This window comes from Pituophis catenifer, unplaced genomic scaffold, assembly GCF_029215685.1.
Source record: "Pituophis catenifer annectens isolate HBS135680 unplaced genomic scaffold, rPitCat1.0.hap2 SCAF_14, whole genome shotgun sequence".
Classification (NCBI taxonomy): domain Eukaryota; kingdom Metazoa; phylum Chordata; class Lepidosauria; order Squamata; family Colubridae; genus Pituophis; species Pituophis catenifer.
In genome coordinates this window covers 16023788-16035294 of record NW_027256894.1, presented here as the reverse complement: position 1 = coordinate 16035294, position 11507 = coordinate 16023788, and the positions used below count along the sequence as shown (strand labels likewise).

General features: G+C 40.7%; 1 protein-coding gene across 1 annotated transcript; it reads left to right on the top strand.

Annotated features, from left to right (window-relative positions):
* Nucleotides 1-6842, top strand: BLOC1S6 (biogenesis of lysosomal organelles complex 1 subunit 6). Its single transcript, XM_070953382.1, has 5 exons — nt 1-279; nt 2917-3061; nt 3370-3457; nt 4093-4179; nt 5569-6842. The coding sequence occupies exons 1-5, from the start codon at nt 210-212 to the stop codon at nt 5686-5688; spliced, it is 510 nt and encodes a 169-aa protein (XP_070809483.1). The 5' UTR covers nt 1-209; the 3' UTR covers nt 5689-6842.
* The last annotated feature ends 4665 nt before the right edge of the window (nt 6843-11507 follow it).

The window sequence follows — 11507 nt, the reverse complement described above, 5'->3', positions numbered from 1 at the left end:
CCTCCCTTACTTTACTCCCACCCACGTCCTCGTGAGGGGGAATCCCTGTGACTTGGGGTGGGTCCAGTGAAGCAGCCTCGCGGGGTCTTTCCCTGACACCGCCGCTTGGAAGAGCTTCGGCCGGGCTCGCTACGCCTCGCTCAGGCCGGGAGACTTAAGCGGCGGCTTTCCTGCGGGGTCAGTCCAGCCGCGGTCCTCGAGACTGGGCGATGAGCTTGGCAGAAGCGCCGGAGGTGGAGGCGGGATGGCCGCCCGGAGCCTTGAACGACCCCGCCTTAGGTAGGTGGACTTGGAGCGCGAGGTAGGCCGAAGCCCGCTGGGGGTGATGGGACTTGAAGTCCAAGGAGCTTTGTGTGTGTGTCTGTGTCTGTCTGTGTGTGTATACAGTATGTATGAATCTATATCTCTTATCTCTCTTTTTATGTATGTCTGTATACACACAAAACCTTCCTCTTCTACTTTCCTACTTTATATATATTACATTACATTACATTACATTACATTACATTACATATAAAATAGGAAAGTAGAGGAGGAAGATTTTGTGTGTGTGCATATACATAGGTAGGAGATATATATATAAAATCTATGTGTGTGTGTATATATATATATATATATATATATATATATACACATACATACATACACACACACACACACACACACACACATACATACATACATGCGTACTAGGGATTCGAACCACTGAACTGCCAACCTTTTGATCGACAAGCTCAGCATCTTAGGCACTGAGCCACCGCGTGTGTATATCAAATTTATATTTGCTGATAAAGAAATAAACATGGTATAAAATGGCTTGTCGTGAATGTGACTGCTTGAGGGCCCCTGGATTAGAGCTGAAAGGTGAAAGGGAAGCAGTATGCTCCCGCCCATGTTGGGGTAAACCAGGTGCTTCGACAGAAAAACACTTAATATGTATGTACACACACACACACACACACACACACACACACACATATATATACATATATATATTACAAACTATTCTAAAAATATGAGTTCCAGTTATATTAGTAAAAAAAGAAGCAGACATACTGCGAACTCACTAGGGAATTTTAAAATCTTAAGTTCCAGAGTTTGCAGTATGTCTGCTTCTTTTTACACACACACACACACACACACACACACACACACACACACACACACACACACACACACGGTGGCTCAGTGACTAAAATGCTGAGCTTGTCGGTTAAAAGGTCGGCAGTTTAGCGGTTCAAATCCCTAGTGCCGTGTAACGGGGTGAGCTCCTGTTACTTGTCCCAGCTTCTGCCAACCTAGCAGTTCAAAAGCATATAAAAAATGCAAGTAGAAAAATAGGGACCACCTTTGGTGGGAAGGTAACAGTGTTCCGTGCGCCTTTGGCGTTTAGTCATGCCGGCCACATGACCACGGAGACGTCTTCGGACAGCGCTGGCTCTTTGGCTTTGAAACGGAGATGAGCACTGCCCCCTAAAGTCGGGAACGACTAGCACATATGTGTGAGGAGGAAACCCTATATGTATATAGAGACACACAGACACTGTCGCACCCATACGCTTACTTATATAACCACGCATCATGCACAGTTTTATCCGCACACACACACAAATATGTAATATTTATAAAAACATACATGCGTATCTAAATATTTTTCATGTGTATATATTTACATACGTGTGTATAATGCTTAGTGTGTTTGACCTATATAACCCGTAGTTTTGCTTTGGGAAGGGCTCTGCTTCAATCCTTTGACAAAGAACCCAGCGATCAGTTTAGAGTGGTTTGTGCATGCTAGTAAATACACTTTGTTTCATTTCTCTCCAATTGTTTCTGTTTTTAATTTAATTACAGTATTGTTCCCACAACATTAGGAAATTCCTTTGGGTAATAAATCACCTGAAAGATAAAATGAAGCATGGTAATAGTTGAGCTTCTTTCTCCTAGATTTTGTCCACATTATTGAGAAATAGTAAGATACACAGCAATACAGGTAGTCCTTGATTTACAACCATTTATTTAGTGACTCTTAGGAGTTATAGCAGTAACTGAAAAAAGCAATTTAGGACCAATCTTCACACTTATCTTCATGCTTGTGGGGGGCCGAAAGCCCTACTAAGCAGGTATATACAAAAGTATGAAGGCTATTGCTTAACATATTGTAAGCCGCCCTGAGTCTCCGGAGAAGGGCGGCATATAAATTGAACTAATAAATAAATAAATAAATAATAAATAAATAAATAAATAAATAAATAAATAAATAAATACTTATGACCATCGCAGCATTCAAAAAGTGGTTACAAGTAGCTAATGTGATACACTTTCCATTCGTTCCATGCTTAATGACTTCATGTTTATTTAACTTCAGTAATTCACTGAAAAAGCATGGCAACAAAAAAAGCATAAAATCATAATTTACTTAACAAGCACCTTGCTTAGCAATGGGAATTCTGATCCCAATTGTGGCTAAGTCAGGGACAGCCTGTATCTTAACTAAAGTTTCAGTAGTATATGTAGTCCTTATCGTTAATAAATTTGGAGCTAATGCAGGATAAATAATTATACATTGGCAATTAATCAAACATTAGGCGCCATGCAGTTGTAGAGCTTTCATTTTTTTTAGCCCTTTTATCACCATGCTCAAGAAAAATGGCATTAGTTCAGTTCTTGTTACTAGCCTCAGTTATATCTGTGGAACATTTTTAAATGAAGTAAAGTTTCTTGCAATAGAGTTCTCCAAGCTTCTGTTTATTTAATAATTGCTTTCCATTTAAAGATATCCCATTTTTAAGAGGCACTAATATCATCAGGCTCTCAGTAGGATAACTGAAAATTTAAAATGATGCAATAATTCTGAGAATTCTTGGTTCAGAAATTTTCCATTACAGTTTTTTTTTAACAACTTCTTTGTTTCAGATCTTAATGATAATTCCCCTGATGAAGCCCTGGTAGATGATTTTCCTATCATAGATAAGAAAGCTGTGGAGCAATTAACAGAAGGGTTGGTTTCACACTATTTACCTGACCTACAACGATCAAAACTAGCCTTAAAAGAACTCACGTACGTAACTTTAAAAAAAATAGTGATTTAACTTTTTATGGATGGTACAAACCCCAGCTTGGTATTAGAATTAAAATTCCTCTTAACTGAGTTTCCTCTTATTTAGAACATTATTTTCATATTTATTACAGGGATGTACAGTACTGCTTGTGCTTCCCTAGTCACCATATCGAGCTGAAATATTTATAGAAATGGGTGAATGCAGATAGCATTCAGAATTTCTAAAATGGAATTTTTCATATCAGTACTCTTATTTTCATAGCAGTGTTTTCAAAATGCATTTTAAATTACTCTTATTTTTCTTTCAGACAGAACCAAGAAGTACTGTTAGAAACTGTACAACAAGAAATTTCAAAGTTCAAAGAATGTAACTCAATTCTTGATATCAACATGCTAGTAAGTGTGTTTTTGTTAGATTTGTCCTCATTGGAAGACCTTTGCTGTTGAATGTCCCCTTTTTCGCAGAAATACATGAAATGTTTTGGATATACAATGGTGTCTTGTGCTAATTGCAAACATCCAACAGCAAGTGTATATGTTTTCATGTACTAAAACGGAAACAATTTGATCACGAACTGATTTAGGCATGTGTAAGCAGGCTGATTGTGCATATGGTTCAAGAGATAATAGACTTTGCTTCTAACGATGAAAATTATCATTGATGGCAGGAGCTGAGTTCAGTAAATGGTTGAAAAATAAAAGACAGTTATGTACTGCTCTTTTGTAGCCTTTCAGAGTTCATAAAAGGATTCTATATTTTATTTTTAGTGAACACTAGCCCCAGTATAGTGACTTTAAATCCTAGGAGTTTTGTTTTCATGGAGAGCTCACTATCCAAGTGTCTGAACAGTTTACAGATAGATAACCTCTTACTGTGTTGTTGGGCCTTCCTTGAAGGAATTATACCTAGGATAGCTTTTTATGCATACTTTGGTATCTTCAAGAAACAAGTTACTTGTTTTTTAAAGTTACTCAGATTTGTTTTAAGCACACTATAAGTTTCTTATAGTAAATGTTTTCTCCTTTTTAAGTTTTCAGAAGCGAAATACTATCACAATAAGTTGGTAAACATTAGGAAAGAGATGCTGTTGCTGCATGAGAAGACGTCAAAGTTGAAAGTGAGTTTTATTTCACTTGGCTAGTAAAATGGGGGCAAAATGCACGCTGTCGGTATACCTTTTCACTCTTCAAGGTCTTGCAGATCAAAACAGAAGTCCTATATTTTCTTAAGAATCCATTCTAAATTAGTATTTTCATAAATATTGGGTATTTGAAATGTTGCCATTCGTTCCAATTCAAATGACAACTTTTAATATTTATTTATTTATTTGTTTGTTTAAATTTCTATACCGCCCTTCTCCAATAAAGGACTCAGGGCAGTGAACAGCCAAAGTAAAAACAAGACATACATACAAAACATACAAAATCTAAAAACTGATTAAAATAATTAAATATCTTGGCCGTAATTAAAAGTGTTCCAATTTAAAATTGAATATTAAGTTTAATTGAATCTACTACCAGTGTATGCATGCATGCCTGCAATATTATAATATTAATAAGGGCAGTTCTCTGCCTTAAGCAGAATTTCTCAGTAAAACAATTCAGCATTAATTGCATATAAAGCCTATCATGGAATAAAGCTCTAATCCTGTGTATTGTTACATCCACTAATACAATGTGAAACTTATTTCTCAGGAAATATTCATAAGCTTGGACTGGGTGATTTTTGCTTATAGATGGTATCAGAGGAAACAGCTTTCTCTTATAAATTCTTAGACTTTTTAAAAGACTTTTTTTATACTGCTTCACAGCACTCCCTAAGCAGTTTACAAAGTCAGCATATTGCCCCCAACAAGCCAGTCAGGATCGAAGGAATTGAACTCTTGGCAGTCGGCAGAGTTAGCCTGCAATACTGCATTCTAAACCACTCTTAAGGAAAAAGATGAAAATGAAATACTGGACTGTCAGTTGACTTAGCAAGCCACGTCACGGGGAATTTTGTAGGCATTAGAATTCACCTGTAATTTTAAAAACCTATTGTTTAGAATTTAGAATGGCGGTGCGTGGACGTTGTATAGAATTTTTCTCTCGGTGAAATCAGCTCTCCTCCTCCTCCTCCTCCTCCTCCTAACAGTGAACTTCGCACAGGGCTCAGAAGTATGCATAAATGCAAAATGTAAAAGAGAGAATCTAGAACAATGTTTCCGTTCAGGCTTGCAAAAGGATTTGAATCTTTTCAACCGTACAGAGTATATCGATTAGAAAATGAACATGTGTTTTAAAGATCAGGGAGAAAGGATAGAATGACATGTTGGGAAGGACTGGCTATAACCCTGAAACAGATGTACCTTTATGGAATGAAAGTAAGCTTTTTTTCAGGATCCTCTCTAATACTACATGAAGAGGAACTAAAAGCTAAGAGGCCTGCGAAAAATAATAGCAGAATAAAATGGCTGTGATATCCTCAAATATAATCCTTTGGTTTTTCTGATGCTTCCTCCTTTCAGAGAAGGGCGCTCAAACTCCAGCAAAAGCGACAGAAAGAAGAACTAGAACGAGAACAGCAACGGGAGAAGGAACTGGAAAGAGAAAAACAATTAACTGCCAAACCTGCAAAAAGGACATGAAAGCGCAACACGTTTTGGCTTGTTGTGCTCATTATATTAACCTTTTGGACTTTCAGGGGATACGATGATCCCCTCGCACTCTCCTGTTCTATTTTGCCAAGGAAAGTATTAGCGCGGTCTTCATATTTCTACCTTGCTGTTTAAGTAAGGAGCTAGGAATGGAAAGTATACCACATTAGCTACTCCTAATCACTTTTTGATTAATGCTTCGCTAATATTGCTGGGTCAGATTATTATTATTTTTTTTGAAGAAATAGGATACTCTATGGTAAGGTGGCCAACTTTGGCCACTTTAAGGCCTGTGGATTTCAACTCCCAGAACATGGTTGGCTGGGGAATTCTGGGAATTGAAGTCCATAAGTCTTAAAAGTTGCCAAGGCTGGAAGCCCCTGCTCTGTGGCATTAATTCCAACATCTTACAAGGCCTCCGTTGGTAGTGCATGTGTCCCAAACCCAGATTTGTTCCTTAACGGTTATCTCTACCTCATTAAATGTACTCTACACCACACTTCAGGGTAGTTATCACCAATCTGTCCATATCCCTTTGCTGAGCGAGGGACCTTTTTAAACTTGCAGGAAACATGGGCAGAAATCCTTGTGACAACTTTCTGAGTTCAGATTCTCCAAAGATAAGACTGGTGGAATAGAATTGTCAGGATCTCATTGCTTCTAGAGGATCTTGCTGGGTTAAGAATTGACGGGACAACAGAAGAAACATCCATGGGAAAATATTGCTGCAACCTTGGTCCAACACCTGCTTTCAGGATATGAACACATACTTGGGGAAATGCCGGGAAAGTTTTTGTAACTTGCATCCATCAGATCAATTCAGCTTTGAAGGAGACCTCTGGTAACAAGCAGCATTAGAATTCTGGATGTGCAGCCTCGGTATCAAACACACAGGTAGCACCACATGGAAAGAACGGTGTCAACACGGACTGCCCAGTTGAATACTGGTGGTAGACTGCAGGCTCCCTCTTGTGTTCTCAGCAAGTTGTTGCTCCTAGGTCAATCGCCACAAATATTTCTCTGTTTAAAGTCCAGGCTGTTTTAATTACTGTAATTTGTGGGGGTCCATCAAGCACGATCTGTTATAGTCAGGCAACAAAATGCGTGATTAAAAAAAAGGGTCTACTTGCCTGTGGGGATAAAAATGTGTGATTGTATCATTTGCAACCAGCAAATAGAACTGGGGTGTGTGAAGATGGATGGATGGATGGTTTCAACCTCAGAAATTTTGTGATGTATGGACTTTAACTTCCATTCATCTTAAAGCTGCTATGGTTGAGAATCCCAGGTAAAGAGACACATTGTGATAAACCTAACGTTAAAATCTTATAATCAATTATAAATAAAATTAGACTATACAGTTTGATTAAAATAGAAGAAAATCAGCAAAGGGTAATACAATAAAAGCCGATATGAGTTTTATGTCATCCTACACAGTTGGAATTGGGTGAAATACTCTGAAGTCTGCTACCGGTTCACTTCACTATTGGTTTGCGTGCACATGCGCGGTGTGCGCCAAATGCGCACATGCGCACCGCAGGCGCTACCATGCAGCTCTGAAAAAGGATTAAGAAGCCTTTTCTGAGTCTGCAAAGGTAAGTAGTACAGCGAGGGGGGGAACAGCTGTGCCACGCGATTTAGATTTGCTAGGAAACAGGATTTCCTGCTTTCCAGCTAGTATAAATCGCACGGCACAGCTTATCATCGGAAATACCGCTTCACCTGAACTGGTAGCATTTATTACTACCAGTTCAGGCGAACCGGTCCGAACAGGTTCTGTTGGGATCCTGGGGTTAAAAAGCATGATCCATGGACTCAAAACTCAGTTCAACTTCCCTATTTTCAGCGATGTGTCTACCCCTGCTTTGTCACAATTTTAATGGTGGATTCCCTCCACATAACCATGTTGTTGGGAAACTGAATCAACATCTTTAGAATGCTAGGCTATTCGATAAAGATACTTAAAGGAACAAGGAGGCCGCATCTGGGCTCAGAAGGTAGCTGGATGCCTTCAGACCAGTCACTGAGTTGGAAATGATCTATTTGAGAAGGTCCTGGCAAAACTATTCTAAAAATGTTGCCAAGTAATTGTGTGCACATTGTGTGAACACTTGGAACACGTATAGTGTCAAGCACCTGTAAGTATAAAAGCATTCATGGTCACAGCCAGATCTGTTCCAGCTATGTGTGTTTATATTACATCCTACTTTTCCTCGTTATCAAATGCCGCAACAAAGATCTTTAAATATCTTTCCCGCTTATGAGGACGTTACTGCTCAAGAGTGATATATTATCAGTCTGTAACATGCGCTCAACAGTTGCTTTCCATGAGCTTCAGGACTTTCCTCAAGCTTATCTCCGTGTCTCCCCGGAGTCAACAAACCTACTTTTGGAGTCAGACCTACAAATAGCAACTACTTTGATGCTGGGTGCAGATACTGTAAGGAGAAAAAATTGCAACTGGCTTCCTCCTGCCAGCAAGAACTTTAAGTAAACCTGAAGGGTTTCTGAGGCAGCTTGTGAGGAATCAAAGTTGAGTTGTGGAGTGCCATAGTTTTCACCATGGTAATGTTTGCCATTGTACAGTAGTTGGGAAGACGTTGGATCAGCACCAGGGAAGCCCAGGTTGAAGTCCACCTTCCACCATGAAAGGTCCTAGGGCAGTGATGCCGAACCTTTTTGGCACCGAGTGCCAAAAACTGAGCACTTCGCACGCTCCCTTTCGTCAGGGCTGCAACTAGGAAGAGGAGCTGCCCAGGGGGCATGCACATGCTGGATAAGATACTTCTGGTTTCCGGCACACACATGCCCGCCAGCCAGCAAGTCTTCTGGTTACTGCTGCGCACGCGCCAATCAGCTGGCCGGTGCACATGCTCACGGCAGAAAATGGAAAACCAGCTCTTCTGGTTTCCAGCACTGCCACACGCACAAAGGCCAGCTGATTGGCGCTTGCACATGCGCGCCAGAAACCTGGAAGAGGTTGCACATGCCAGGCAACATGCGTGCCACTTCGGGCCCACGTGCCACAGGTTTGCCATCACAGTCCTAGGGTGCCTTTAGATAAGTCACTTTTTCAGCACATACTGAGAGAGAATGGTGATTGTGCAAGAAGAACCTTATGTACACGCCCTCTTGAACTCCTGGAGCATGGCAGCCTAGGGAATTCTGGGAGTTGAAGTCCACACATCTTAAGAGCTGCCAAGGTTGACAACTGTGTCCTGGAGGAAAGGCAGATCATGCATCTCTAAGCAATTTGAGGAAAAACCCCACTGAGTTAAGCGAGATTTGGATCAACATCCTTTTTGTCTCAGCAATCGGCCAGAATTTCTCCATAAGTCCAAGTTCTTAGATCTCTTCCTTGCAAGGTATAGTCAGAAAAAAAATCATGGCGGCAGCCACAAGGATATGATCCATATACTGCATATTTTTTTTTGCATGTCACCCTTCAAAAAATGCAGAGGTTTAACTGAAGTCTTGACTGTTTTATTGATCTCTTGACCCCAAGACCACTTAATTCATTCCATCAAATTAAACAGAGCTAAGCTTCTTTATTTATTCAATTCGATTGAATTTGCCTTTCACAAAGCCAAGCTCTCTCCCAAATAATTTAAATTCTAAACCCAGGCTTCCATTGTTGAAGAGAAGTTGTATTCTAACAGAGAGGGCTGTGCCAATAAAGCACTGATGATATTACTAGTCTGGGTAATGAAACATCTGCAAGAAAACACTCAAACTCAAGAGAGCACCAAGGAGCCCTCAGACCAGGACGGGGGATGATGGCCAGCACATCTGGAAGGCTCTGAATTGGGGGAAGAAGAACTTACCCAGAAAGATGTTCCTGAACCCCCTTTCCTCCAGCCTCTGGGTGGACTACAATCCCCCCCATCCCCAGCCAACGCTGCTCCTAAGAACCCCAAGCGCTCCAGACTGTCGGCAGCCGGATTACAGCATAGCCTTTGGGTGAAAGCATTTAACCAGGTATGTCTATGGAGATTCTCCGTCACATCCAGGTCATGGTTGTCCCAAAGATGCTTTTTCAAGATGAAACTGGACTTTGTTTTTTTTCTTTGAAGACTTTTTTTTTTTTTGCTTTAATTTATATGCCGCCTTTCTCCAGAGACTCAGGGCGGCTTACAATGCATTAAGCAATAGCCTTCATACTTTTGTATATTTATACAAAGTCATCTTATTGCCCCCACAATCTGGGTCCTCATTTTACCTACCTTTGAAAGGATGGAAGGCTGAGTCAACCTTGAGCCTGGTGAGATTTGAACTTGCAGTAATTGCAAGCAGCAGATGTTAATAACAGTGCTTTAGTCCATTGTACTACAGGCTCTTCCCAAGAGCCTGTAGTATAGTGTTTGGCTTCTCATCCAAGAAGCTTCTTCGTTTTTTTTTTCTTTGAAGATATTTCACTTTGAAGCGAAACGTCTTCAAAGAAAGGGAAAAAAAACCAGAAAGTCCAGTTTCGTCTTGAAAAAGCACTGTAAGGTCCCAAAATACACTTGAGTCACCAGAATGCCAAAGAGAGAGACTCAAGACGAGGCTTGCAAAAAAACATTTTATTTATGGCCAAAAACAAAATACTGGGTGGAACTATATCCAGAACATACAGATACAATGCATGCGAGGAGATAGCCACACCTTGGGGAAGGTATGGCGTCCTTTTATACCCTCAGAGACGTCAGTTTAGTACTCAATTCTGGCCTCCTAATTTAGGTTTGTGTATTCCTTGTTGCCCTGCAAGGGGGAATAGAAACTTCCCCAATTAGTATTATCTTAAGCATTTCTTTGTTTACTCAATTGGCCACTTAGCCCCCTGGCTCTGGAAGACAGGAGTTTATCCAGATCAAACATAAATTAGGCTGAGGTGTAAATTATCCCTTTGTTGATGGCTGTAATTTCAACTGAGATACATACCATGCTTTTAGATGGCACAAGAAAAAACAGGAAGAAGATTGATATGGGTTCAGGTCAAATGGCAGGGACATATGTTTGACAGATACATTACAGAGGCCTAATAACAGAATATGTTTGTTACAGGAGATACAAATATAAAGGCAGAATATATGTGATACAAATACAAAGGCATATATGTATTACAGGAACCTAATGGTTACAGAATCTAGTATATCAGTATATCATTTTTTTTAAAAAAATTGATTTATACGCCGCCCTTCTCCGGAGACTCAGGGCGGCTTACAATGTGTTAAGCAATAGCCTTCATCCTTTTGTATATTTATACAAAGTCATCTTATTGCCCCCACAATCTGGGTCCTCATTTCACCTACCTTTGAAAGGATGGAAGGCTGAGTCAACCTTGAGCCTGGGGAGATTCGAACTAGCAGTAATTGCAGGCAGCTGAATGGTAATAACAGGCTATTAGTCTGCTGCGCCATCAGGCTATCCTAGTATTATTTATTATATCCTTATTATTGCTTCCCTTCAGCACTTTTGGGATTTAATACAGTAAGCCACCTGACCTTGCAGGTAAGAAATAAAAGGTGTTGAGGGTTGAAACAGCTGATTTCCTAAAAACTCCCCCCTCCCCAAGACCTGCGCCCCCCCTCCCCAAGGTTTAAAGCCAGCCGCAGATGCGCGGTGCGATTGCAACCCGAGCCCGCCGCCTTTGCAAAACTTGGCCTGAAAAAAAGAGAGCTGGTGCTCTCTGCACGCGCTCAGGAACCCCACGGCTTGCGCCCTCCGAGCCTGACCTCCGATGGCTCCCTTCCTGCTCCGCGGCTCCTCCCTGACCGGAGGCAGCGGCTGAAAAACAGCGGCTTTTATTTGTCTCCAGAGGCGGCGGGTCG

What these genes read in the sequence shown, in the direction of transcription:
- BLOC1S6 (XM_070953382.1), top strand. Translation starts at nt 210, where the DNA reads ATGAGCTTGGCAGAAGCGCCGGAGGTGGAGGCGGGATGGCCGCCCGGA. An exon ending in CTTGAACGACCCCGCCTTAG is followed by an intron (nt 280 to 2,916) that starts GTAGGTGGACTT and finishes TCTTTGTTTCAG; the next exon opens with ATCTTAATGATAATTCCCCT. An exon ending in AGAAGACGTCAAAGTTGAAA is followed by an intron (nt 4,180 to 5,568) that starts GTGAGTTTTATT and finishes TCCTCCTTTCAG; the next exon opens with AGAAGGGCGCTCAAACTCCA.